Source organism: Cucurbita moschata, unplaced genomic scaffold (assembly GCF_002738365.1).
Source record: "Cucurbita moschata cultivar Rifu unplaced genomic scaffold, Cmos_1.0 Cmo_Scf00005, whole genome shotgun sequence".
Classification (NCBI taxonomy): Eukaryota; Viridiplantae; Streptophyta; class Magnoliopsida; order Cucurbitales; family Cucurbitaceae; genus Cucurbita; species Cucurbita moschata.
Window position 1 is genome coordinate 6,941,653 of NW_019268521.1, and position 27,152 is coordinate 6,968,804.

The 27,152-nt window shown below is 38.2% G+C and overlaps 3 protein-coding genes across 5 annotated transcripts in view; 2 read left to right on the plus strand and 1 right to left on the minus strand.

The window, feature by feature from the left end:
• The first annotated feature begins 52 nt into the window (after nt 1–52).
• LOC111442840 (squamosa promoter-binding-like protein 14) lies at nt 53–6,059 on the plus strand. Of its 2 annotated transcripts, XR_002710379.1 has the most exons (11): nt 53–1,251; nt 1,418–1,611; nt 1,702–2,525; nt 2,630–2,704; nt 2,813–2,920; nt 3,005–3,122; nt 3,331–3,466; nt 3,606–3,747; nt 3,850–4,449; nt 4,906–5,690; nt 5,869–6,059. XR_002710379.1 is itself a non-coding variant. In XM_023080390.1 (10 exons), exons 1-10 carry the CDS (start codon nt 656–658, stop codon nt 5,320–5,322), a joined length of 3,210 nt encoding a protein of 1,069 aa, XP_022936158.1. In that variant the 5' UTR covers nt 53–655; the 3' UTR covers nt 5,323–6,056. The 2 variants fall into 2 exon arrangements, 1 of the variants encoding a protein (XP_022936158.1); XM_023080390.1 differs by having other exon boundaries at nt 4,906–6,056.
• Nucleotides 6,060–7,770: 1,711 nt separating this feature from the next.
• On the minus strand, nt 7,771–9,558 carry LOC111442669. Its single transcript, XM_023080135.1, has 2 exons — nt 8,690–9,558; nt 7,771–8,600 (listed from the first exon to the last, which is right to left on the minus strand). The coding sequence occupies exons 1-2, from the start codon at nt 9,111–9,113 to the stop codon at nt 8,104–8,106; spliced, it is 921 nt and encodes a 306-aa protein (XP_022935903.1). The 5' UTR covers nt 9,114–9,558; the 3' UTR covers nt 7,771–8,103.
• Nucleotides 9,559–10,482: 924 nt separating this feature from the next.
• Nucleotides 10,483–27,152, plus strand: part of LOC111442802 (tetratricopeptide repeat protein SKI3) — a 21,618-nt gene continuing 4,948 nt past the window's right edge. Inside the window, exons 1-18 of one of the 2 annotated variants that reach the window (XM_023080331.1) lie at nt 10,483–10,677; nt 11,152–11,271; nt 11,357–11,563; nt 11,647–11,769; nt 16,357–16,440; nt 16,519–16,569; nt 16,680–16,772; nt 17,344–17,484; nt 17,562–17,642; nt 18,597–18,838; nt 18,915–19,086; nt 25,124–25,239; nt 25,359–25,416; nt 25,716–25,781; nt 25,871–26,083; nt 26,254–26,305; nt 26,447–26,820; nt 26,917–27,011. In XM_023080331.1, the coding sequence (XP_022936099.1) occupies nt 10,591–10,677; nt 11,152–11,271; nt 11,357–11,563; nt 11,647–11,769; nt 16,357–16,440; nt 16,519–16,569; nt 16,680–16,772; nt 17,344–17,484; nt 17,562–17,642; nt 18,597–18,838; nt 18,915–19,086; nt 25,124–25,239; nt 25,359–25,416; nt 25,716–25,781; nt 25,871–26,083; nt 26,254–26,305; nt 26,447–26,820; nt 26,917–27,011 (2,375 nt within the window). In that variant the 5' untranslated portion in view covers nt 10,483–10,590. The remainder of the gene's footprint in view (nt 10,678–11,151; nt 11,272–11,356; nt 11,564–11,646; nt 11,770–16,356; nt 16,441–16,518; nt 16,570–16,679; nt 16,773–17,343; nt 17,485–17,561; nt 17,643–18,596; nt 18,839–18,914; nt 19,087–25,123; nt 25,240–25,358; nt 25,417–25,715; nt 25,782–25,870; nt 26,084–26,253; nt 26,306–26,446; nt 26,821–26,916; nt 27,012–27,152) is intronic. The other variant, XM_023080332.1, reaches the window with a different exon arrangement.

Here is a 27,152-nt window from a genome sequence, read left to right on the forward strand (position 1 = left end):
CACGGACTGAAGGATAAAAATATATATAAATCTGTTTCCCCGCAAAGTGCAAACCCTAAACCCAAGCCAAAGAAAATGAAAAAAAAAGGATTGATTCCTGTTCTCCTCCAGGGCGGCCATCCTTAGTTCAAACATTTAACTCTGTTGTTGTCTTAATTTACGGTTTCTACCAAGCCTTTCTTTTCTTCTCTCTTTCTTTCTCGGTTTCGTACAGCAGCGAAGGTATCAGGAAATACCCAGTAAGTTATTAGTCCGATTCATCCCAACTTGCCGACTCCACTGATTTTCATCTAATATCCACGCGTCCCCTTCCTCTTCATCTTCTTCTTCTTCCTCTTCCGCTTCCTCTTCCTCTTCCTCTTCCTCTTCCTCTTCACAGATCTCAGATCCACCCTCCTTCTCTTCCTTAATCTCTTTCCACCCATGGCCGATCTGTTCCCCCCCCTTCATTTCTTTCCCCCCCTCTCTTCTGCTTTCCATTTCCGCCGTCTCATCACGTAGATTCACTCCCAATTCTCTTCCCCTTTCTTTTCCCCTTTCTTTTCCCCTCACTTTCTTCTTCCTATGGATTAAGTTTCCCCTTCTTCCTTCTCTAACTTCATAATTCTCCCTTTATTTCTCTTTCGACTTCCACCTCCTCCTTTCCTTCCTCTTCATGGACGACGTCGGCGCCCAAGTTGCTCCTCCTATTTTCATCCGCCAAACCTTGACCAGTCGCTACACTGATGTGCCTTCCATCCCCAAGAAGCGTGCTTTATCATATCAGCTCCCCAACTTCCATCATCACTTGCAACCTCAGGGTCAACTCCATGCTCATACTTGGAACCCTAAGGCTTGGGATTGGGATAGCGCTAGATTCCTCACCAAACCCTCCAAACCTCCGCTTCTCCACTCCGATACTCCCTCATCCGACCTAAAGACCACCCACGATTTCGCTGCTGCTACTCCCTCCACGTTGAACAACACAGTGGAGGCTTTGGAGAACCAGGATGAGAGTCTTCGCCTTAATCTTGGTGGTGGTTTGAATTTGAATTACGTTGAGGAGCCCCCGTCCAAACCCCCTAAAAAGGTCCGCCCTGCTTCTCCCGGCGCTGCTACCACCTACCCTATGTGCCAGGTTGATAATTGTAAGGAAGATCTATCGAATGCCAAAGACTATCACCGCAGGCATAAAGTTTGCGAGCTCCATAGCAAATCCTCCAAAGCCCTAGTTGCTAAACAGATGCAGCGGTTCTGCCAGCAGTGTAGCAGGTATTTTGTTCTTTCCTTCCTACAATTTCTTACTTGTTCGTTGTTATGCTTCCCGCTGGTATATGCCTTTTTTGTTTTTCTATCTTCGTTTTGATGCGCCAGAAATTCAATATCAATCTGCTTCCCTCTTCAAATAAACTCTTATTGCTCCTAACCCTCTCCTCAGATTTCATCCTCTTTCGGAATTTGATGATGGGAAGAGGAGTTGTAGGAGGAGACTTGCAGGGCACAACTGGCGTAGAAGGAAGACGCAGCCCGAGGATGTATCCTCAAGGCCGACCCGGCCAGGAAGTAGAGGACCCCAAAGCAGTGGGAATTTGGACATCGTCAGTCTATTGACTGCCCTAGCCAAGGCTCAAGGTCAAGCAATTGCCTGATCCAGTCTATAGCTATTTGTTTCTTCTTTCCCCCTTCTGACTTTTGTTTTAATACATTGATTTGAAACATCAGGAAAAAACGAAGACCAGACTGTGAAGAGCTTGTTGTCAGCAAATAGTGACCATCTCATTCAGATCCTCAATAAGATCAACTCGCTTCCGTTACCAGCAGACCTTGCAGCAAAGTTGCCCAATTTAGAGAGTTTTAGGGGGAAGGCTCCTCCACAGGGTTCGTTGCAGCACCAAAACATATTAAATGGAAATTCATCTTCTCCTTCGACCATGGACTTGCTTACTGTACTTTCAGCTACTTTAGCAGCATCGGCTCCGGATGCTCTTGCAGTGCTGTCGCAGAAGAGCAGTCTCAGCAGTGATAGTGAAAAAACACGGTCATCGTGCCCTTCTGGTTCTGATCTCCACAATAGGCCTCTGGAACTTCCTTCAGTTGCAGGAGAAAGAAGCAGTACCAGTTATCAGTCTCCCATGGAAGATTCGGATGGACAAGTTCAAGGAACTCGAGTTGGTTTGGCACTCCAGCTGTTTAGCTCTTCGCCTGAACATGATACCCCACCGAATTTGGCGGCTTCTAGGAAGTACTTTTCTTCTGATAGCAGTAATCCTATTGAAGAGAGGTCTCCGTCATCTTCACCTCCTCTCCTGCAGAAGTTGTTTCCCATGCAAAGCAGAGAAGAAGCGAACAGTAATGGGAAATTACCAATCAGAAAAGAAGTTAGTGGTGTTGAGGTTCGAAAGCCTCCTAGTAGCAATATTCCCTTTGAACTCTTCAGAGAGTTAGATGGAGCTGGGCCAAATTCATTTCGACCTGTTCCATATCAGGCTGGATACACTTCTTCAGGGTCTGATCATTCACCTTCTAGTTTAAATTCTGATGCCCAGGTATCCTGCTGAATACATTCTTGTTTGTATGTATGGGCGTGTATCTTTTTGTGTGTGTCTGATATCATCATTCTTTATTGTGATTTGAAAAAAAAATTATTCAGGACCGCACTGGAAGGATAAGTTTTAAACTCTTTGACAAGGATCCCAGTCAATTTCCAGGGGCATTGCGGACACAAGTAAGATTCTAATTTCTTTATTGGCTTCTAATTTTCTTTAATAAAAAAAATGCTGCAATCGCATGTGTTGGGAAAAATTTCTTAAAAGTTGTGCCTCTAATGTTCTAGATATACAATTGGCTGTCTAATTGTCCGTCTGAAATGGAAAGCTACATCCGGCCTGGTTGTGTGGTTCTGTCGGTTTATCTGTCTATGACACCCATTGCATGGGAACAGGTGAGTAAAGAGCTTTTATCCTGAACTAAAATTTTACTGCTGAACGTTTTTGAGCTCTAACCACTCTAAGTCGTTCTTTCCCAGCTTGAAGAAAATTTGGTTCTGCATCTTAAATCTTTGATTCATAGCGAAGAGATTGATTTTTGGAGAAGTGGAAGATTTCTAGTTTACACTGGGAGGCTACTGGCGTCACACAAGGATGGTGAGAACTTACCAGGGTAGTGGTCTTTGTCTTGTTGAATTTGAGCTCTGTTGCTGTTGGTTATTTACTCATAACCAGCATCACATTTTTATCTCTGATTTTGTTCGTGAAGATATGGATAGTCTTACAGCGTGGTCCTTGAAACCATAGGTTGTGAATTCATTGTCCTTCTTGTGTTGAGTTTTGCTTCCACTGATTGGGTTTTCAGGGAAGATTCGTCTGAACAAATCCTCAAAAGCATGGAGTAATCCAGAATTAATCTCGGTGTCACCTTTAGCAGTTGTGGGTGGACAAAAGACCTCCTTTTTATTGAGGGGAAGGAATTTGAAAAGTCCTGGCACCAGGTAAGTCCAGTGTTATAATGGGATGAATTTGTTGTTTTTTTTCTTCGTTTTTCTTGTTTTTGTGATTCTTTCCTTTTCTCGCTTCTTCCTTTTTTTGTTTCCTTCTCATTTTTAGAAGTGACATTTCACAACCCTGTAGGATTCATTGCACATCTATGGGTGGCTACATATCCGAAGAAGTGATGGGATTCTGTAGGCAAGGAATATACGACGAGATACACTCCAGAAGTTTCAAGGTTGGGGATGCATCACCTACTGACCTTGGTCGTTGTTTCATTGAGGTATATGTTCTGCTTGAAATTGCACATGATACCTGCCCTACGGTTAATTTTTTTTTTTTACAAAATCAATGTTTTGATCAACTTTCTTAACAATTCGAACAGGTGGAAAATGGTTTTCGAGGAAATAGTTTCCCTGTTATCATAGCTGATGCTGCCATCTGTAAGGAATTGCGGCATCTTGAATCGGAGATTGATGGGTTTAGAGTACCTGAAATTAGTTCAGAAAGTCATTCATACGTTACTTCACAGCCAAGGCCAAAGGATGAAATTTTGCTATTCTTGAATGAACTTGGATGGCTATTCCAAAGGGAAAGATCGTCTTCTGGCTTAGATAATCCAGATATTTTAATAAGGCGGTTCAAATTTGTACTCACGTTCTCAGCAGAGAGGGACTTCTGTGCGTTGGTTAAAACACTTCTTGACATTTTGGTAAAAAAGTGCTTGATCACACATGGACTATCAACGAAATCTTTGGAGATGATATCTGAGATTCAGCTCTTGAATCGATCAGTTAAAAGGAGGTGCAGGCGGATGGTTGACCTACTCGTTCATTATCACGTATCTGGCTTTGGTGATGCTGAGAAAAAGTACCTCTTTCCACCAAATTCTATTGGTCCTGGTGGCATTACGCCTCTGCATTTGGCAGCTTCAATGACAGATGCAGATGATATCGTTGATGCACTGACAAATGACCCGCTAGAGGTAAACATCTAGTTTCTTCTTCGATTTTTTTTTTTTTTTTTCAATTATACCTTGTAAACATACGTATCCTGATTTCTTTTTGAGGACTAGATGCTCGTTTTGCATGCATTACTGTACGCTGACATTGTCCCAAAATGATCCTGAGGGCTCTGTTTTTTGATCTCCATGGAGATCAAGGAATATATGGTGTACTTGTTTGTGTTCTAAAACCTCCTAGGTGTACTTCCCAAAAATGCACCGGAGTGCGGCTTGGGTTCCCCCCAAAGAAATAGAGAAGTATCTTTAAAAAATGCTCATTTTTCTTAGCAATATCCTACTGAAGTATCTTTTAAATAATTTCGCTATAATTCATTTTTCTTTTTTCTTTCAAGTCTCAGAAGGTTATTAGAGTCGGTAGCCCAGGAAAAGTGAATTGTTACGTTGTTTTGAACGTTGTGTGTTCTTTCGAAATTGCAGATTGGGTTGGAGTGCTGGAGTTCCCAACTTGATGCAAACGGACAGTCGCCAGGGGCTTATGCTTTAATGAGGGGCAATCATTCTTGTAATGAGCTGGTGGAGCGAAAACTTGGTGACAGAAAGAATGGTCAAGTTTCGTTAAGAATTGGGAATGAGATAGAGCAACTAGAGGTGTCAAGTGGAGAGAGGGGCAGGGCGCAAGTCCGATCCTGCTCCAGGTGTGCTATTGTTGCAGCAAAGTGCAACAGGAGGGTTCCTGGGAGTGGGACACACAGGTTACTTCATCGGCCCTACATTCATTCAATGCTTGCTATTGCTGCAGTGTGCGTTTGCGTGTGCCTATTTTTGCGAGGTTCCCCGGACATTGGTTTAGTTGCACCCTTCAAATGGGAGAACTTGGACTATGGGACAATATAGTTTGAGTGGACTTGGAGAAGGATGGAGTGAGGATAATGAATAGAAAAAATGGGGAAGCAAACAGGAAGGGGCCAAAGAAGGGACACGGGTTGATAAGATGAGACAATCTATTGCCGGTAAAAATAAAGACGAGGAAAGGGTAAGTTGTTGAGGTAGCAAATGAAGAATGCTCTGACGTTATAAATAAAGCTGTGAAGTAGAGACAAATGGATTGGTTAGAAGGGGATTGTATTGTATTGTATTCTTTTGCAGCTGTGGACAAAGGCAAAGGTTTGAGGTTTTGAAATGTAGCGTAGCCTGCGTATAACAGAAGAAGGCGCCACCATAAGGTGCAGGCCGACAATGATGAATGATTTTGAAGAAGAAAGGTATGATTTTATCCGGTGGAGCTTGGTTTAGCCTTGGCCTTGGCCTTCCCCTCACCCCCATCCATTCCGTCTTCCTTCCCTTCTTTTTCTTTTATTCAATTGTTATTTCTTAGTAGCATGCCATAAGGTAAGCAGTAATTAGTAAGTATGAATATAATCTGATATATAAATATTGCAGTTTGTCTCAAACAACACAATGTAAAGTTGATCCAATCACATTTATACTTCTACAAGACTTCTGGTCAAAGACAAGGCCCAGTGCAGGTCACTGTTCTGTACCCATCGCCTTCCATTCCTACAATAACACGTTTTGTTATCATCATTCATTGATTTCCTTTTCAATTTACATTTTGCAACTCTGTTCATTCATATTCTATTCATCTTGTAGTCTTCTTGTGTTTCCAGGTCAGTTAGTTTTATTTTATTATATAACATGAGTGAATATTGAAGTAGAGTAAGACATTATATTATAATTTATTGTAAAAATAGTGTAAGTTTGTTATAGTTTGAGAGTTATGGATAATTAAATAGTTAAGAAGAACTTTGGTGACCATCTCTATTGAGAAATAATGATTAAAAAATAAAATAAAAAGAGGGAGTAGAGATTAAATAAATATTTGTGGTGCCGTGTAGCAATTGAAAGAATAGGTTGGCAGAAAGCTGAACTGGATTGACTTCCACCCTTCACATTATTCTAATAGTCTTGTTAAGAGAGTGCGCACACTTTCTTTGAACAAGCTTACCTTCTTCCCTTCCTACTCCCACTCTTCTGCCTATGCCTTTTAACATTGCTTCTGCTGCTTCTTCTTCTCCTGCCATTCGTTCTTTTAGCATCTTCTGCGGCCGTTGGACACCAAGCCCTGATGCCCTTCCGACTGTCCTAACTTGAAATTCTTTCGGCATAGGTTTTGGTTGTTTCATCGTCACCCACTTTGACATAACTCAGAACTTTCTTCTACTATCTGCCATTGCCTTCCAACTGTGTCTTCGAGATATCGGAATCCCAGAGATCAAACCTATCGTATTTTGTAGCGGCAGAGCTATTGATAAGACAGAAACTTTGCTGGAATGACCCAACTCCAACTCAAATGGTACCAATTGAATTGGGTTCATCCAATTCTTTGGGTCCCTCAATTTTTTGAACACTATACTTCTGAACATGGTAATTGGTATTTGTTGAAGGAAATGGATAAGGGTTTTATTTTATTTGTTTTATATTTAAATTTGAATAAATTTTTTCTTGCTCATATAATGGAATATGTTGTGGCCATTATACTTCTCAACTAAATTAGTTTATCATAGTTTCCATACTTATCCATTCTCATTAGCTTATTAATTACCCAAGCTTCCTCAACACGAGAGATTATTAGAAAGGTTGTTAAGAAAGGTGGTGAGGAACAGTGAAAGGAATATATATTGTATTGAATCTTATTAACTTGTACAGAAATTGTCTCAATCAAATAATTTTTTCTCAAGTAGATGAAAGGGTCCAATATAGAAAAATTACATGACCCAATCTTTCTTTTTTAGTTTTTCAAAATCTTAAAAATTAAGATTAAGAGTATTTGACATAAGAAGATCTTGTGTTAAACTAGATTGTGCAGAATTGTGTAGAGAATTTAGATTTGCTTCAAGCATTACACTCATCGAGATTTAAAATACCTAAATATTATCTCTTAAATTTAACTCATAAGTTTGATGGCTTGAGAACTCGTGTGGGGTTGTGTGCCTGTGCAAGAAGAGGGTTGGGGTCGACTATTTATAATCGAGCCACTCAGGTTGCTGGATTTTTTTTTCCCTTTGGAGCGTTAAATTAGATGGAAAATGGAAATAAAGGAATAGGTTAGGTTTTCATCCATTGGCGTCCAATATTGAATAACTTTATATACATATATTTTGATCCTAAGTTGCATTTACGTGGGAATTAAAGGGAGGAAAGAAAAGGTTGGGCCAACAGAATATATAATATTATTCCTTGGGATATGGAAGTTAGGCATAGGCTGCTGCTTAATTTATTAATCTCAGCCATATCAATGGTAAAGGGAGAAGAAAGTGTACCTTGATATTGAAGCTCAAGAGATTCAATGATTAAAATAATTTACACATTAATTACAAAACACACGCTACTTCCAATACTCATACGTATGGAACGTGGAAACAAACTTAAAATAACACAACACTTGTCTGCTAGCTGCTCTGCATCCATTTTTTAATTAAAAAAAAAAAAAAACACATGGCAAATACACGATTAGCCCAAATAATATGTAGATATTTTTCAAATGATATATATGCAGGAAGGGGATGCAGAAAATCAACAACAACAACAATAATAATAATCATAGGGAAGGAAGAAAGAAAGAGGAAGAGTAGAAAGGAGGTATATGTTTGTGTGTGATTTTGGAGGCAGAGATAATTAACGATGATGAAGAGGTGTGGGGGCGGCCTTGCCGTTGATGTTCTGGACTAAGGCTTCGCCAACCCCTTCTCCGAGGCCCTCGATGATGCCTCCCAAGAACTCAACCACCACCTGAGAAGCGAGTCTTGCGGCAGTCCCAAGCACGCTGGCCTTCTCTGTTTCCTTGTACCCCTTCTCCCGGAGGCCGTTTTTCACGCTCTTTGCGCACACTGCATGCACCTGATAATCACACACCGTGCAACGGTACACCCTCCCCGACCTCCTCCTCTTGCACTCCCCACACCCCACCAAGCTTCTCGGCTGCTCCACTACTGATGATGTTGTTGCTCCCACCATCCTCAGCGGGTGCGGGTGCACCGATGGCATCTTCATTTCCAAAGACAGCATCGCGCAGCAAGGGTGCATCTGGAAGCTGCACACCCCGCATCGGAACGCAAATCCTTTTATGGGCTTCGCGCAAATGTCGCACTTGGACTGCATGATGCCCCCTTTCACTGCATCATAAAAGAAACTTAATTAATGAATGCCCAACCCAGCATGTATAGTATAGTACAGTATAGTATAGTAAATAGCACACACACACCTGGCTTGGAGTAAAAGAGAAGCTGGTGGTGGGAATGGAAGGGGTGGGCCTTGAGGGCCGGAGGGGAGAAGGCGCAGAAGTCGTGGAGCTGGAAATCACATTGTTGGCAACTGAATCCGTTGCCGGCGCCGTACTCCTTGCACCCGCCGCACGTAAACAGGTTCAGATTACACATCCGGGACAGGCGGTGTCGAGGGTGACTGAAATGGACCATCTCTTCCCCATTCATCAGCTGAGGGGACACTGGGAATTTCACCGCCCCCGGGGGGCTCTCTTTCTCAATATAATGATTATTATGCTCTTCTCCGGATTCAGCTGGTTGGTTCGGAATGATTGCCTGCTGCATCGAGGTTTGGTTCTTGTGCAGGAAAAAAGTTCTAGTCTTCCTCAAATTGGGTTTGCCGCTCATCATTCCCTTATTCATCACTATCTCTCTGTCTCTTTGTCTCTCGATTTGGAATGGCGTGGCCTTCAGTTAATAGATTAGTGGGTATAAAACTCGAAGCAGAGTTGGAGAGTATTTATAGTAAAGGGAGGGAGAGTATATGAAGAGAGGAGAAGATGTTACCCCACACACACACACACACACACACACATATGCATGCCACCAAGGAAGGCACCCTTGACTAATTTGCATACGGAAAAGACTAAATAAGATATAAGAAATGAAAAGAAAGGAATAAGGAACCCAAGTGCTTTTTAGTTTTTAGGAAAGACAGAGGAAATGGCATAACAATGCATATGCATGGCAGTAGAAAGAATAATAATAGAAGCTAAGCAAATTGCAAGCTGGATGCATGCAGAGGCGGAGGCGGAGGCAGAGGCAGAGGAGTTATTTTGATTGAAGGAGCAGAGTGGTGGGGCTCTAAATCTTGGGGATTGGGATTGGGATTGGGACTGGGCGGACACAAAAGTCAAGGTTTGGTGTTTTAAGCTTTTTGAGTAAAATTGCGAGGAAAGTGGGGAGAGATGCCTGTGGGAGTTTGCTTCCACGTTCCAACTTCCACCCACCTCGGCCCATCCATCGGTATCACTCCAACTCAGTACAATACATTTACAATACAATCCAATACGTATCATTCATATTGTGTTTCCTCTGTCTCCTAATATTCGATTCCCATTTTCGTTTTTTTTAAACATCAGTTTTCCTTTCCACATCGCCTTTCTTTTTCTTTCTTCAAATCATTTCTCCGGATTCACGGAAGATAGAGATATCCACTAACCTATTAATTCCATACTAAGATATATATATTTTTTTCCTTTTCTTTTCTTTTCAAAAAATGATGATGATGATAATAATAAACACCAGTAAACAATTTTGCGTTAAACAGTTTTGCGTTAAACAATTTTGTGTCTAATGCACAAGTATCTTCTAAAACATAATTTCTAAATGCAAAGGGGATGGAATTGGGTCCTAATAATTCAAAACGAGGGAGAGATTATTGTTGTGCTTCCCATTATTTTTATTTTGATTGAAACAGAAAAAGAATGGCATCCTAGTGATTCCCTCTGTTGGTAAGTGGTGTTTTGCTTTTTTAGCTTTTGGACTTTTGCACTCTAAACTCACTTTTCAGAGCTCATCTAAATATTCATTTGATGACCAAGAATCTTGGATTCTTAATCTGCGCCGGTGCCCCCATAACTTAATGTTTCTATTATCTTCTTAATTAAAATAAAATTAAAAAGCTTATGGACCTTCCCCCTGGATATGGATTCCACAGTTCTAATGGGCCTGCACCGATAGCCCACCGCACACAACCCCTTCTCATCTTCTTTCTTCCTTCTTCTCTAGTATTTCTTCTACGCTCCAAGGACCCGCCTCAAATAAAATATTCTTCTAAAAACCTCCAAACATTTGAACTCCTACATCGTCAAATCATTCGGCTGATCGGAAGTCCCAGATGGTGAAGGAGACGGAATGCTGTGTCGTGCCTGGACTCAGCCCCGCCGCTACAGAACCCGAAGTCGAGAAAGCTTATCACATCGAGGTGGGTTCCCTATACATAATTTCCACCCAGCTTCTGTGATATTCGGCTTCATTTTCTCCCCTTTCCTCACTCTTATTGGCTTCATTAATCTTTCAAGTCCTCCACAAGTTAAGTTAGCTCTTCATTCTTTTCAGTTTTAGTTTCAGCTCACTGGTTTTGTAGTTAGGTGGTTAGTAAAGTTTGTTGCCTATTTTTAAGGGGCTTTAGTTTGTAAATTAGAGATTACTATTATTGAATTTGTTTGTTTCAAGCATAGTTTTCGACATCAATGGTCTCTGTTACTTTTGTTTTTCTTTTTTTTGTAACTATCAGATTGGTTTTTATTCTTTTGGATTGGAGTCCATTTCTGTATTTAGTGTTAAGACTCCTTTTCAGATGGTTGAATGCAAACACACTTTTTTCTCTCTTTTGGTCTTCCCCAGTTTATACCTTGTTTTATTCTCTTAATGCTCTCCCTTTTCGTTCTTGTACCAGGAAGAGGTTGCAGTAGAAAAAGATCATGTAAGAGAATCGGGGACCCCTTGTATTACATCAAGACAATTGCAAGATACAGTTAACGCTCATCCAGATGACCCCTCCTCCCATTTCAAACTCGTAATTTTCTCACATATTGGTTTCAATCTCCCCATTCGTTCATAAAGAACTTAGTGTATAACCTGTATGCATACGCGAAATGCAGGGGATTTTCCTGTGGGAAAATGGCGGAAGCCACGATAAGGCGGTTGCTGCGGATCATTTTCTGAAATCAGCGAAACTAGACCCTCAGAATGCTGCTGCTTTCAAATATCTAGGGGATTATTATGCCACATTTTCTGTTGACATCGAAAGGGCTCTCAAGTGCTACCAGAGAGCTGTCAGTCTTGATGTTCATGATTTTCACTCTGGAGTGCGTCTTTCCTTCTAGTTTACTTGGTCTATTGCTTTGTGTGTGCCAGTTTTAATTTTATACTCACTGTTAATTATAATTAGGAAGCATTGTGCGATCTGTTGCATCGTGAAGGAAAGGAGAGTTTAGAGGTTGCTATATGCAAAGAGGCTTCCTCTAAGTCAACTCGAGCCTTTTGGGCTTTCCGGAGGTTGGGCTATTTGCAGGTTTTGATCTTTTGACTGTTGTCTCTCTATTTTCATTCTATTTAGTCTGTCACCTCAGTATTGTTGATCATCATTCATCACCACCCTTTTGAAATTCTCAAAATGATTTTCAATTCTTTAATGAGAAAGATTTGTAAGCAATATAACCAATCATAAATTACTGATCCACCTCATGCCATCAATGGTGAATTATTCTTTATCTTGGTAAATCCTTGATTAGTTTCCAATAATGCACACCCATTGTTTGTGCAATTTTGTTTTATCTATGAATCAAGTGATGTTTTTAATATGCATCTTACAATCAAGGTGGAGCACAAAGTTTTTTTGCTACATTGAGATAGAGGATGGAATAAGAAGAAGTTTTGTATTGAGGAAAGAGGAGGGGAGAAATCATTCAACATCACCATTGACTTGTTCTAGCTTTTATGCCTTCTTGATACCCTCATAGACCTTACCTTAGCTCCTAGCACACACAAGTTCTATAGAAGCAGACGATAAGATAAAATGGATGTATGGGTCCAAAAGATAAGCAACAAGAGAGGGATATTTTCTAAAATCATGAAACTTGAAGGGAATGAAAGGAAGCAAAATATTGTGATTCCATATGCAGAGAATAAAGAGGGCTGGAAATTTGCAGTGAGGATGATTAAAGAGCATTATTGTTTTGAAGCTCTAGAAGTTAAGCAAGACAGTCCAACAAATTCAATTAAGCAGATGATAAAGCACCCTTTTACAGAAGTGGAAACTAGCTAAGGATCTACTCGAAATGTTGAGTAGAAGGAACAACATTATTTGTAGAATAATCTAGAAGAGTCGACGGAGACAAATAAACTAGCCTCAAACAATGACAAAGTGGATGGATTTATTGAGTTGAAATGGGATTATACCATTATTCTAATGCATGCAAATTTTCATGATGACTGGTTTAGGTTGAGGTAGACGTTGGTGAAACCCACCGACAAATCTTGTACTTTGAACCCTTTCTACTTAGACAAGGCACTTTTCACATGCCACAATGTAGAAAAAGCTAGATTATTGTGCCCAAATAAAAGATGGACGATGGTAGGTTCCTTTATCGTGAAGTTTGAATGATGGGATATTGAGAAAAACAAGAAAATGCCTTCGTATGGAGGATGGATTTCAGTATGAAATCTTCCTTTATCCACGTGGCGTGGGGAGACCTTCCGTTTAATGGGAGATGCATGCGGTGGGTTTATTCAATGCTTCCTAAAAACTTTTTAACTACTGGGACTATATGGAGTCAATTGAGATTGCGAGGAATTATCGTGGACTTGTTTGGATGGAAATTTCTCTAATTGCCCATGAAGGAAATTTGATCCTAGTTCAGATTTTGATTTTCAATGACATAAGAAAGCTGATGGGGAGAATGGCCGGCCTTCATGGTAGCTTCACTGTTCAATACTATGAAAATTTCATGATGAAGATTGTTCGAATCCCGTGGATGTCTGTTGGTAGTTGATGGCTTGACTCCCTGGGCGGCTTAATGTGAAGGAAAGAGGAAAAGTAGCCATTTGGTCTGAAACAAGGAAGATCCTTGTCCTATGTGTTAGCACTCTTGATGGTTAGATCATGTCAACATATCAAAGTACGATTACAAATTCAAAGTTTGTGGGCCAAAGGAACGAAAAATGTGGTTCATCCGAAGCCCAACCCAATTGGGTTTCACCCAAAGAACAAGAAAGCTCTATAGGCTGCACCAAATCCTCTAGAAAACTAAGAAAAGGCCTATAAGAACTATGGAAGGCCCAATCCAATCCACTTTTCCAATTAGGGAAGTCAGTTTATTCAATAAAGAAAACTTTTCATCTTCGACACATCCTTTTCACATGTGAAAATCAGTAAACATCTCTTTGTAGAGTTGTCAAAAGTAAAGGGGAAGAACTCAGGAGCATATGATGCGGATATGGACCTAACTTCTGGTTGTGCTCTAATTACATTTTGGGAAAAAGAAAAAGCTCTGGGGATGATTTATAATGGTCTCATCTCAATCTAAGGTTGAATGACCTTGTTTCTATTCTTGATAGCCTTGACATGGAAATCTTTGTGCGACCAAAAGAGAAGAAACTACAAACTCAGGAAAAGACGTCTGTCAAAGAAAATAGGGAGGTTTGGAGCCTTAAAACAACAGTCAATTGTGGTTAGAAGAAAGGTAAAGAAGTAACAAAGGAAAGGCTAGATGCCACTTATCACAGGCGTCTTGTTAAGAGTTTTGTGAGGTATTGTGATCCAGATGTTGTTCTTCTCCATGAAACTAAATTTTCTTTTGTTGACAAGAAGCTCATCAAATCGATTTTGATTTCTTGAGCTATTGGTTGTGCCTATTAGCAATCTGTAGGAGCGTTTGGTGTAATTTTATTTTGTGGAATGTAGCTTATGTTTAGCCTGTGACTCTCTGGTGGGTAATTATACCATTTCCGTTAATTTCACGCTTACTGGTGGCTTTTCTTATTGGATAACAAGAGTATATGAGCCTAGTATGAGTATGAGCCTAGTACGAGTAAAAGGATTCTTGGGAAGAACTATGAAATCACAGTGGCTATTGCACTAGATGTTGGTGCATGGAGGGAGACTTCAACATAACGAGAGAACCTTCTAAGGCATGCTCTGGAGGGAGACTTCGTCATATGAGAAAGTTCAACAAGATAACCTCCGACCTCAGTCTCATTGATCTTCCCCCCCCCCGCCCTTCTAATGGCAATTTCATTTGGTCAAGTGGAAGGAGTGCGGTGATGTGTTCTTAATTGAGTCTTTTTGTTAACAATGCATGGAATATGAAATTTCAGTTGTCGAGAGTTATGAGGCTTTCCAAAATAATGTCAAACCATTTTTGCATACGATTGGAGACAAGAAGTTTTAATTGGGGCTGGATGACCTCTAGATTCGAATTTTTTTTGCTGCAACATCATCAGTTTTTACCAAATTTTGATATTTGGTGGAAAGAACTGGTTTGTGAGGGATAGCCAGGTTTTGTTATGATAAGGAAGTTGAAGATGCTAAAGAAAAAGATCAAATAGAGAAATTAGGAGACTTTTGGCATTACTCAGCCATAGGGGAATGAAATTATCAATGTCGTAAATTTTCCTGGTCCAAAAGGAGTAGATTATTGGGCTTAGAAGGAGAACGGAATTCAATAAGAGATCTTAGGCGGAGGCTTTCTGAAACTTTATTAAGAGAGGAAAGAAGATTGAGGCAGAAGAGTAAAGCCAAGCGGCTTTATGAAGAAGATGAAAACTCCTCTTTTTTCATTTTTCGGTTAATGCAAGAAGGAAAAAGTATTTGATTATGAAATTTCAAGACAGAGATGGCAAAAATTTGATGGAGGAGGAGGATATTGTCGAGGTGTCTGTTAATTGTTTCAAGAAACTTTACATGAAGAATACTGGCCCTTCTTACAGCATTTCTGGATTAAATTGGAAGACTTGACCTCCTGAGGAAAAAGAGGAGCTGTAGCATCTTTTCGTGGAACCAGAGATTAAAAATGACATTGCCTTGATAGGAAAAAACAAGGCCCTAGGCCTGACGGATATGCAGGTGAATTTTTGGAGAAAAAAAATACATAAGGTATCTTTATAGACAATCTTCTTAAAATCTTACGTGACTTCTTTGAAAGGGGCAACATTAGTAATTGTGTGAATGAAACCTACTTTTGCCTCATTTCAAAACGATTTAGAGCGGCTAATCGGCAGATTATAGGCCCATTAGCCTAATTACCAAGTAAAGTGGCTGTGATTATGATCTTGTGCATATTTAGGCATTTGAATAGCCTTCAAAGGGCAATTGAATATCCCTTGAGAGGAATCAGAGGGTCTTCAAGGAGTAATTGAATAGCCTTGAGGAGGCTCGGGACTATCAAATTCTTTGCCTCCATCTGGTGCTCTCTTTCTATATCTTTTTGTAATATGATCTTGTACATATTTAGGCTTACGGGGAGTCTGTTTCTAACCCTTTGGCCTTTGTATAGCTCATCTCCCTTTTTATATGCCTTTAAACTCAATGGATTCATTCATTTTCTTATTAAAAAAATTCAACAATGCATCATTAATTGACTTCTTGTTTTATGTTGATTCACCACATATTAAATGTTGATCGATCTTGAAAAAGCTTATTAATTGATCTTAAGTTCTTATATTTTATAATCATTGATGTTTGAGACAACTTACATGCACCTTGAGTTATACAATGGACTAGGGCTTGATCTTCAATCATTTCTGTGGGTTATTCATTATTTAGGTAGGTGCAGTTTGCTATAATAGTTTGGTTCCAGTAACTAAAAAATTTGAGTTTTCACAGCTTGTCTCCTTAACAACTGGGCTAATTTATGATTGAAACTTATTATACTTGTTAAACACGAATTAGAAATGATTGTACCCTTTTATATTATGTTATTGCATCAACTTACTTTATCGTCAGTCATAGATTGACCTTAAATAAACTCATGATATTTTTTTATTATTGAAGTCTGCTATTATGAATATTATTTAAAGATTTATGTTTGTAAAACAGAACAAACAACTTGACTTTGCCTTCCATTTTCGAATCTCTATTGTTCTGCTGGCCAATTGGCAGGTTTTTCAAAAGAAGTGGACTGAAGCCGTCTTAAGTCTTCAGCATGCCATTCGAGGATATCCTTCTTGTGCTGATTTGTGGGAAGTAAGCTTAATTTTTTTGACATTAACTTTCATTGTACTTATCTAGCCAAGTTAATGCTGCTTAGCCTATTTGTTTTAGGCCCTGGGTCTTGCATATCAGCGACTTGGCCGGTTTACTGCTGCAATTAAGGTATGTTTTGCATATAGAACTTCTAATTTTCATGAACCAAGTTAATTTTCTCTTCCTTTCGGGAGTGAGATAGATATCACTAAAGCTGGCATTATTTGTCCTTCTAACAGTCATATGCACGGGCCATTGAAATTGAAGGAGATAGAATTCTTGCTTGGGTTGAGAGTGGAAATATCTTCTTGATGCTTGGTTTGTTCAAAAAAGTAAGACTTGTCTGCTATACTTGTATTTACAGGTTGCAATCTTCCGATCATTTCTATGGTACCTTTTGTTCACCTATGAGTATGGTTGTTGCCTGGAGAATACGTTAACTAGCTCTCCCTGAAGAACCTGCCTTAATATTCAATTTTTTTTAATATTTTATTTTTTTATGAAAATATTTAGAATTGGAGTATGATTGCTGAAGTTATACATCGTTGTACTTAAATGAATAAGATATTTTTGTTGCCTTTCAAAACCGAACATATGACTTAAAGTGATTTGGAAATTATATGGTGAGTTGGCTCTGCATGGATTTAGTATACATTGTTGGGTTATTTGAGCATTTTCTTAAATGAATAAGATATATTTCCTTTTGCCTTTCAAAACCTAACATTTGATTTCGGGTGATTTGGGAATTATATGGTGAGTTGGCTCGACGTTTATTTAGTATATTTGGATTTCCTTGGAATTGAGCTTCTTTATTTAATCAGAGATTTATATGCTTTTGAAGTTCTTGTACGTTTCCCAAGTTACTCATTTTATTTGGTCATGATGCTTAACAAATTTGAAAAGGGAGTTGAACACTTTCAGCGAGCTCTAGAGATATCACCTAAAAGTATTACTGCACAATTTGGGCTCTCTTCAGGGCTGCTTGGTTTGGCAAAGGAATGCATTAATAGGGGGGCGTTTAAATGGGCATCCTTTCTGTTAGAGGTTTGTTATCTTGTATCTAAGGGATATTCCCCTTTAACTCGTTTTCTGTTGTTACTATATTTATTTTTTGATTTTAGGAAGCATCTAAAGTTGCAAGAGGAAGTACATATTTAGCTGGGAACTTGTCGTGTATCTGGAAGTTGCTTGGAGATATTCAGGTACGCACGGCTATCTTAAGGTGTTTAGTCAGTTGGTTTTGTTTCCGTCTGAAGTTATGTTTTTGAAAGCGTACCTTTTTAAGGGCTATAGTTCCCATTTCCCATCAATGCTTTTGAAGGCTCAAGGTAACCTTGGGAGCTTTTATTCTCGAAGAGGGGCCAACTTTTGAGGCAGTCCGAGTTGTAAACCTCAATTCACATTAAAAAAACATCAATAATTAAATCCTAAAAATAAAACATTAATGATAAAATCATAAAAATGTATAATTAGGTCTTACTGAACATGGTAGTTTTATAAAAGTAAAAAAAGAAAGGAATAAAATTTATTAATTGTCACTTAAATAAAAATTTTAAAACGTCATTAAATTTTTTATTTTCAATGTTTCTTTTTGGCATTTGATGGTAAAAGAAGCAACGGACTGGATTACTACAACTCATTCTGTTTTTTACTTTTAGTATTGTTGACATTTTTTTTAATGTTTTTATAGATAAACGAACCATTGTTATTATTCGTTTAACATTAATTGAGTCGTACTTGGTTCCTTCTAATAGAGTTGTATATCCTTTTTTTCTTTAAATTTCTTAAAAAACCTCGAATTTCTGATTTTTTTTTTCATGAATTATTTTACATGAAAGAATTATATACATTTTTCTAGTGTGCGCATCAAAAAAATTGTGTTTTTTTTTCACCTTGGGCATAAGCTCTTGTGAGCTATTGCTTTAGTGCTCTCACGCTTAAGCCATTGGCTGTGACTTCATCTGTAGGTGTAAGATTCTTATGATCTATAAATTTTGAAGCTCAGATTTGAGCCTTCTCTAAGCCAAGCTTCAATGTGTAAACAATAGAAACCTTCTCAAACATTGTTCCAATGCTAATATTTGCATAAAATGATCCACTATATTTGTATACTAACATGACAAAGAATATGATGTGAATTATATTGTCTTGTTTAGCATACGTATGCAAAATGCTATCCATGGATGGAAGAGGACTGGGGGCTATGTGCAGAATCTTTTAGAACTTCTATCCTTTCCTGGAAGCAGACTCGCAGTTTGGCTTTATTGTCTGCCAAATGTTCCTATCAGCAAGCTCTACACTTGGCTCCGTGGGAAGCTAACATTTACACAGATATTGCTATTACTTTAGATATTATTTCAACTTTGAATGGTGATTCTGGATCTGAATTCAATTCCTGGTATTACATCTATTTACTCTCTACTATCTTGATGCCACACAATATTTGTTGGATGTTCACTTTCTTAGATTCTCAGGCAGATATCTGAAAAGATGACATTAGGGGCCTTGATGCTCGAGGGTGACAATCATGAATTTTGGGTGGCAATGGGATGCATCTCTAACCATGATGCGTTGAAGCAACATGCTTTTATAAGAGCATTACAGTTGGATGGATCGCTGGCTGGAGCCTGGGCTTATCTTGGGAAGGTATTTCACTAAAGCTGCGTCTAGAATGTGTCATTTTTATCTTAGGATTCTTTATTTTATTTTATTGTTTTTAAATGAAATTGAAGATGTCGATTGTGAGGCATTAAATGGAGTGGAGTTTTTGGAGAGAAACGAATTGCAAAACAAAAATGAGCTGGGACCACAAATCCTTTAATGGAGAGAAAAAAATCTTGCTGCGAATGACATAATTCATGAAATGTTGGTTCTATTTGGTCAAAGTCATATTCACTTCATTGCAAATTCAAAACTCATATCTCTCTCTATATATATTGGGGAACATGTCACCACCAAAAAAGCTTTGGATATTGCAACATAGCTTGTGGACAAACTTGGATTGTACTCTAGTTTTATGGGATTGTTAGACCACTGGGCGGGGTAGCTATTCCAATCTTATTCCCAATCTCAAATGATGTTTAGACTCCTTTACCTCTCAAAACATTTTTAAGATAAACTATATTACATTTTTTCTAATGAAAACCTTTTCCAGTTTAATTTTGAAGTACCAGTACCTTTTTCATTTATCAATGAATTGTAGTTATTTTTAGAAGAAAAGAGACGTGTATATTCATCAACGAGGAGATTGAGATATTTCAAAGAGCCTAGGGGATTACAAAATGGATTTCCAATTGGCATAAATCTAAGAAAAATTGTAGTCATGGAAACTCTTATAAAGCGAGCTCCATTTTTTAACAAGACATTTAACTTTTCATTGAATATATGAAAAAAGACTAATGCTCAAAGATACAACTCTGTAAGGGAGTGAAAAAGAAACAAAATGGAACAAAAATAATATTTCATTAACCCGTTGAAAAATTCTCGTGTCCCTTTCAACTCAAAGCTTCCAAAGAATGGTCACCACCACATTGAACCATAGCATTCTGGCCTGACCATCGAAGAAGGTTTCAGAAATTAGTTGAAAAAGGCCATTAGAGCTGCTTTTAGGAAAAACCAAGTGAGTTCGAAAATTTTGAGAAGTTTATTCCAACACACCATAGTACAAAACAGGTGGTTGGCTTCCCTGGCTGTTCAAAAGAGTGTCTTCCTTGAAAAAGACCTTCTGCACCAACGGGAAAGGTTCATACTTATCTAGTTGATGTTGAGTGAGATTCTTAGTTATTTCTTATATCTTTTTAAAAATCTGGTCTATGTGAGTAAGTGTATTGACAGAGATACAAAATTTCTCGAGGGATGGACTTGATGAAAAGTAATTGTCCCATCTGGTTAAGTGGGAGGTGATAGATAAGTCGGTGGAGTTGGGAGGCAAGGCCTAGGGATTGGTGGGTGAAGGGCGAAATGGTTGTGGTGGTTCTTCATGGGGTTAGATGCTTTGTATCACAAAGTGGTTACGAGTCGGTATGGTCCACACCCATTTGAGTGGGTCATAGATGGTGGTACCAAAAGGCCTAACAAAAACCGTTGGAAAGCAATCAACTTTGTCTTTCATTCTTGTTCCTCGTTTATTAAATGTTCTGTTGGGGAAGGCACGAACGTTTCCTAGCATCATTTAAGTAAAAAGTTCCATTTTTGGCTTCTATTTTACCAATTTCTGTTACCTTCTCCTTGTTACTGTTGGGCTTCAAGTGCAATCTTTTCAATAGAAAGGCATTAGACGTCGATCTGCTTTCTATCCTTCATAATTGCCAGGTTTTTCGAGGGAGGAGCAATTCTAGGCTTTGGACTCCCACTTCTTGTATGAGTTTCTATTTGTAGTTCCTTGTTTCAGGTGTTGTCTGCCCTTCCCTACCCCAAACCTTCTATGCGTTTTCCACTACTTGGAAGGTTAAAATCTCTAGGAAGGTAAATTTTTTGTGTTGCATGTATTACATGTGATGGGAGAGTTGATACTATGGACTGTTCAGAGACACTCCTCGCTTGCTTTGTTTCCTCAGTATTGCATTACTTTTTAGACGACAGTATGGGGATTTGTATCATTTGTTGTGGGTATGACAGCTTGTTTGTTCTTTTTGGAACTGTTGGTTTGAGACGTTTGGTTTGTGCTTGACTTGGATTCAAGATGGGTTTGCTATTGTTTAGGAGTTGTTTCCAAGCTTGCCTTTTTGGGAGGAAATTTTTTTATGGCTTACTAGTTTTTATTTATTTATTTATTTATTTGTGGCTATTTTGTTGGAGCTTGGTTCGAGAGAAACAGTAGAATTTTTAAAAATATAGAAAGATTGGGTGATAAGATTTGGGAGGTGGTGAGATTTTTACGTCTCCCTGTGGGCTGCACTAACTAGGTTGGATTTTATGATCTTGGTTGGATGTTGTTGGATTGGAGTCACTTTTTGTAGTTTTTAGGTCTTCTTTTTGTGGAGTTGTCTTCTTGTATGCCCCTGTATAATCTTATATTTTGCTCAATGAAAGCTTGGTTTCTTACTTCAAAAAAAAAAATAGAAAAAAACAAAGGATCTACTGTTGTCTCCTGAGTTAGCACTCAGCTTTTGAGTCGATGATTTAAGAAAATACGCGAGCACCCTTGTTTTCAAGAGTCCATTTTTGTGGTTATCGAAGTCTGTGGGAAGAAACTCAAATTCTAGAAGCAGATGGTACCAAATGTTTTCCATGTTAGTACGCAAAAATTCTTTCTATTTCAAAGTGTCTTTCGAAATGATACAAAACCTAGCTTATAAACTAAGAGAGAGGGGACGGTAAATTAAAGAAAGATAAGGAAATTAAGGTACGGAAGGAAATTACAATCTGTGCGATAAATATTTAAATTACTGGATCTGATAAATAACAATTGGTTTTGCTGATGGGTCTAAAGGAGAGAGTGATTCAACACTCAGCTTCAACAATCCCCTCATGTAGGGAAATATATGTTGATTAAACCCACCTTGGGCTTCAAATCTTCAAACCGGGGTCAAGGAAGAGCTTTGCTGAGAATGTCTGCTGCTAAGTTTTGGAGGAGCATATATGAGGGCTACAACCTTCCTTTCTATCTTTTCTTTGATAAAATTGACGATCAATCTCATCATGCTTTTTTGATGTTATGATGAACTTTTGGTATGCTTATAGCTGCTTGATTATCACAATTGGTTGTTGATTTCTCATATCGATGATTGAAAACCTCTTACATCCCTTTTTCCTTGGGTAGATTTGTTGGTGGTCTAATTCTATTTTTGAGCAGGGACTGCATTTATCATAAATGGTGGGGTTAAGCGGGGAGGAATTGCGGAAGTAGCACATAGCGGCTCTTTAGGAGGGATATGAGGAGGAGCCAAATTTTAGGGCCTTGGTTTGGCTGTGGGTGAAGAGGTTCCTCCATGAAGACTGGCAAAGAGGGGGAATCTGCTTGGTAGGGTGGGTTGGGGAGGGGATGGACTGGAGTCCGACATCGGGCTTGATAAAAAGTCCTCTATGTCAGAGCCCATTCCCTTGTGTGTTTTTGTAGTTTGATTAGAGGTGTGTCCCTTGCAGCCAAAAGTCAATAACGCGGTACCTTTTGTCTTAGGTTTGTAATTTTAAAACGACTCTTTGGGTGAGAAAGAAGTGAGGGATATGAGAAACACCCTTGGATGGTTAGTACGATCTCGGCGTACTTTGTTATCTTTCTCCTTTGATTAGTGGCGTTTACATCCTTGAAAAGTGACCATACTGAGAAATATCTGGCGTCATCCTTCGATTAATTTCTTAGAATTTCTCATTCTTAATTAGCTGGTCTTCCATTAGCTTATCTCAAGTCAAGGTCATCTAAGTTCCACAATAGAACATCGAGTTTCTGGCTTCAAGTTTTTTGGAAGCCTGATGTCTGTGGGCGTAGTGCAAATGCTAATATATTCGACAAATTTGAGATTTTCAATTCAAGTTTCTGTTTTCTCAAATAATTGTTTAATTTTAGTTTTAATTTTTTAATCTTTCCTTGAAGCATCGGATTTTTACTTCTGAATTTCTTGGCCGTGATTCGGACAATTTGGGTTCTTATTCTCAAGATTATGATTGGGACATTTACCATTGGAAAAAAAGAATCAATTTTGACTCTGAACTTATCAGGTTTGATTTTGTCAATTTAGACCCTAAACTCTCAATTTTGACTCTGAACTTATCAGGTTTGATTTTGTCAATTTAGACCCTAAACTCTCAATTTTATCAAATTTGATCGTATAGGTAAGTGTTTTAGTTTTTACTCTCAGTTCACTTTTCACTACTTTGCCTACTAATTTTAGTAGAAGACAATGTAAAAACCTTCATAAATTCATTAATTTAAGTTCGATTATGCACTGATTAACCATTGACTAATTTCTCCAAAATTCATACCTTTCATCATTTTTTTAGCTCCAATAATATTTTCTCTAAAGCTTTATCAATTTCATGTCATACATGTGTTTGAGTGATTTTTGAAGCGAAAACTTTTTCATGTGTTAAAATAGTACTTAGGGTTAAGGTTGCAATACTTGTATATTGAGATTAATTTGATGAAATTGAAAGTTTAAAGTTCAAATTGATAGAATTTGATGAGTTTAATGGTCGAAGTTGTTTTTTTTCCATCTTTCGATTTTGGTGCCATATTTATACGAAAACACACCTACATAATGAGAAACAGAGAGGAATATTAAAACAGACCAGACAAAAGCAACCTAAAAGCCGTGGGACAAGGGTACCTATGCCAAGGAGGAATCTCACAAAAGGCCTCAAGTTAAGTTTATCAAATAGAAAGGGGGTACTACAGGAGGAACGTTAAGAGCACTCCAATCTAAGAGGTTGTCTACAGTATGTAGTTGCAAAAATTTACTGAAGAATCAAATTTATTTGAGAATATTTTTGAGTTAAATTCTTTCTAAAGGATTCAAATGGCAGCACTGCGAGGATATGACCACAAAACTCTAGCTTTATCTTTAGACCATCAGCTTGAGAGCATTTCCAAATCTTTATATTTTATGAGCACACCACGTAAGATCTGAATGTTGGCACATGAAGTTCCAACACCTAAAATTAAAGTTGTAATAAAGGAAAAGGTCACTAGGAGATTTATCACTGTTTATGCGCATTAAGCATACTTGAGAGAGAAAGATATTCGAGGGTTCCTCTGTCCATGATATTTAACCTGCCACGAGCGAGACTCCAAGGAACCTGTATTGTTTTAAATTCATCAGTTGAAATCGAAGATGTTACTTGATTTTTTTTTCAAATGCATGTTATTAACCATTGAGGCTTCATTTTTTTTTTATCCAAATCTTCCCATATAAATTATATTCTACATGCCTTTTACATTGGGTTTAAACACTACTAAGACAAAACTTTACTTTCCTACAATGAGTTTCTACTAAAATGTAAATTGAATTCTCACACGAGAAGTTTCTTTCAGAAAACAACAACTGGGTTCCTACAATGAATTATACTGTATCTTTCAATTTCCCTGACAGTCTTGTTTTGGAATGCCGTTCAAGGAAATTTTGTAAATTTTCTTTTCTCTGGATTAACTTGGACCAGGCTGGTTCTTAGCGACCCTTCTTCGTAGGGAGACTCCTTATCTCCCATTATATGTTTTGCTTTTTATTTTTTATTTTTTTATTTTTAGATTGAGTTGTTCTGTTTCCTGTCCAAAAAAGGATAGAAAGAAAGGGAAAAAAGAAAATGAACTTAAGAAATATTTCAAAATAAAATATTCGGTGATATGATCTACACCTGATACTCCCAATGCACCTTTCTGGTCCTACTGAGAACTGTATCACCGCATTGAGAGAATATTTGGCACGTCTCCTTTCTTTTATGAAAGTAGTTAGTTCATAGACGTGCCTAATGGTTGATCACATATCTATTCTGCTAGGGAAGTCAGCTGGGCAATTTTTTCCTATCTATTTGTAAGTTTGTGGCAAGTGGTAGTTCTGAAGAACCTTCTTCAGTTGGGGGCTCGATCTTTGTGAATCAAATGTTTTGTTGTAAGACATTGAGAGAATTGGATGTGATTAGGAACCGTTTGGTTGGAGCATGCACATCATACTTGAGCTAATGATCATGAATATTTTGTTGTTCCTAAACTTGGATCTCTTCTACGTTTCTTGCTCATTTCTTTACACAGCTATACAGGAATAGGGGAGAGATGCAATTGGCAAGACAGGCATTTAATTATGCCAGAAGTATAGATCCATCTCTGGCAATACCCTGGGCTGGCATGTCGGCTGATTTGAATATTAGGTGATATATAAATGTTCCTCTTGAGGTGTTTATCATCATGAAGAAAATATGGATGTTGTACTGGATGCATTTTGTGAGTAGCATATCACCCTTTTACCTATGAAGTTTTTACTTGACAGTGAGTCCACATCAGATGAAGCATTTGAGAGCTGTTTGAGAGCTGCATCAATACTACCAGTAATTTTACTGTCTCTAATACCATCAATATAGTAGCGTTGAAACCGATCTGTTGAAAGGGTTTGCTTAAATTGATTCAGTTTTAAGAGAAATGAAATCAAGTACTCTGTTTTAGTATTAACTATTTAATTTTTAAATGCCTGGATAACTTTGAAAAAATAAAAAAGGAAGAAAAAACTATTCTTTCTAACATTCTTTTGTAGACTTTTTTTATATATATTTTTTTATCGATTGTTGTGCAGTTGTTGGCTCTTGGTGTTTTGTCTACAAAAAATGTTCTAAAAGCACTATCCTTGTAGGTGGCGGAATTTCAAATTGGACTTGCCAAGCTTTCTCTGCAGGCAGGCCATCTTTCATCTCCACAGGTCTGATTATTGTCAAGTGATAGATGAAATTCTACTTGATAACCTTTTTTGCTTCAGAGTGCCTTAATGGATTTTTCTTTTATGTGAAGGTGTTCGGAGCCATACGTCAGGCTGTTCAACTTGCACCTTGTTACCCTGAATCCTATAATCTAAATGGACTAGCTTTTGAGGCACAATTGGATTATCAATCTGCTGTTGCTGCTTATCGTCTAGCACACCTCACGACTAGCCATTTTTCAGATAGAGTTCCAAGGTCTCATGTCAGAGATATATCCATCAACTTAGCCAGATCACTCTGCATGGTGAAGTTTACTAATTTTCTTTTTGGACCTGTACATCTGTGTGTACCATGAAACCTAGAACCGTACTATTTTTCTCTATCTATTACTACTCTTGGGGATGGAGAAATGTCCGACATTAATCCATAGATGGAACATTTTTCTTTCTCTGAACTGCTTTTTCTTTTGTGCAGGTAGGAAATTTCTTTGAAGCTTCGCAGGAATATGAAAATTTGAGTAAAGAAGGTTCTGATTTTGGCTTACTTCTGTTTTTTTAACAAAAAAATGAAACTTTTCATGGAAGCTAAATCTTTTCAGTTTTTCGTTATAAAAGTGAGAAATCTCTAACAAACTGTGTCAGAGATTTGAAGTTTTTGGTGGTTCCAGGCATGCTCGACATCGAAGGTCTGCAGGTGTATGCTTTCTCATTATGGAAACTAGGAAAGAATGACCAGGCCCTTAGCACCGTGAGAACCCTTGCTTCTTGCATCTCTACCATGGAAAAAACACGTACTGCTGCATCTGTTGGTTTCATATGCAGATTGTTGTATTCAATATCTGGATTGGATTCCGCAATCAACAGTATCATGAAGATGCCAACCCATTTTTTCCGGAGTTCAAAAGTGAGCTTTGTAGTGGCTGCTATTCATGCCATTGATGGGTGTGATCGGCTTGACTCCATTGTTCTAAGCTGCCGTTCCTGCCTCCAGTCTCATGAAGAGATAACTAAAATGCACATTTTGATTGCATTTTCTAAGCTGGTTGGCTTTAATTCTCGCTGTTGAAACATGTGTCTCTTACATTTTCTGATTTGTGTTAACACAGTGACTTAGATACCATTCTTTTTGGTTGGACAGATCAAACATCAAACGGATAACTGCCTGGGATTCCATAGTGGAGTGATGCATCTTAGAAAAGCTCTTCATGCATACCCCAACAGTAGTTTGATGAGGTAGATTTATTTTATAATGAAGATCAATGTTCACAATTGAACCTATCCTGTCTTTTTTTAAGGGTTCTTTTCCTTGCTTTATCTTGGTGTGAATTGATTTTTTTTTTTTTTTTTTTTTTTTTTTTTTTTTTTTTTTTTTTT

What these genes read in the sequence shown, in the direction of transcription:
- LOC111442840 (XM_023080390.1), top strand. Translation starts at nt 656, where the DNA reads ATGGACGACGTCGGCGCCCAAGTTGCTCCTCCTATTTTCATCCGCCAA. An exon ending in TTCTGCCAGCAGTGTAGCAG is followed by an intron (nt 1,252 to 1,417) that starts GTATTTTGTTCT and finishes CCCTCTCCTCAG; the next exon opens with ATTTCATCCTCTTTCGGAAT. An exon ending in TTGGTCGTTGTTTCATTGAG is followed by an intron (nt 3,748 to 3,849) that starts GTATATGTTCTG and finishes CAATTCGAACAG; the next exon opens with GTGGAAAATGGTTTTCGAGG.
- LOC111442669 (XM_023080135.1), bottom strand. Translation starts at nt 9,113, where the DNA reads ATGAATAAGGGAATGATGAGCGGCAAACCCAATTTGAGGAAGACTAGA. An exon ending in TCTCTTTTACTCCAAGCCAG is followed by an intron (nt 8,601 to 8,689) that starts GTGTGTGTGTGC and finishes TTTATGATGCAG; the next exon opens with TGAAAGGGGGCATCATGCAG.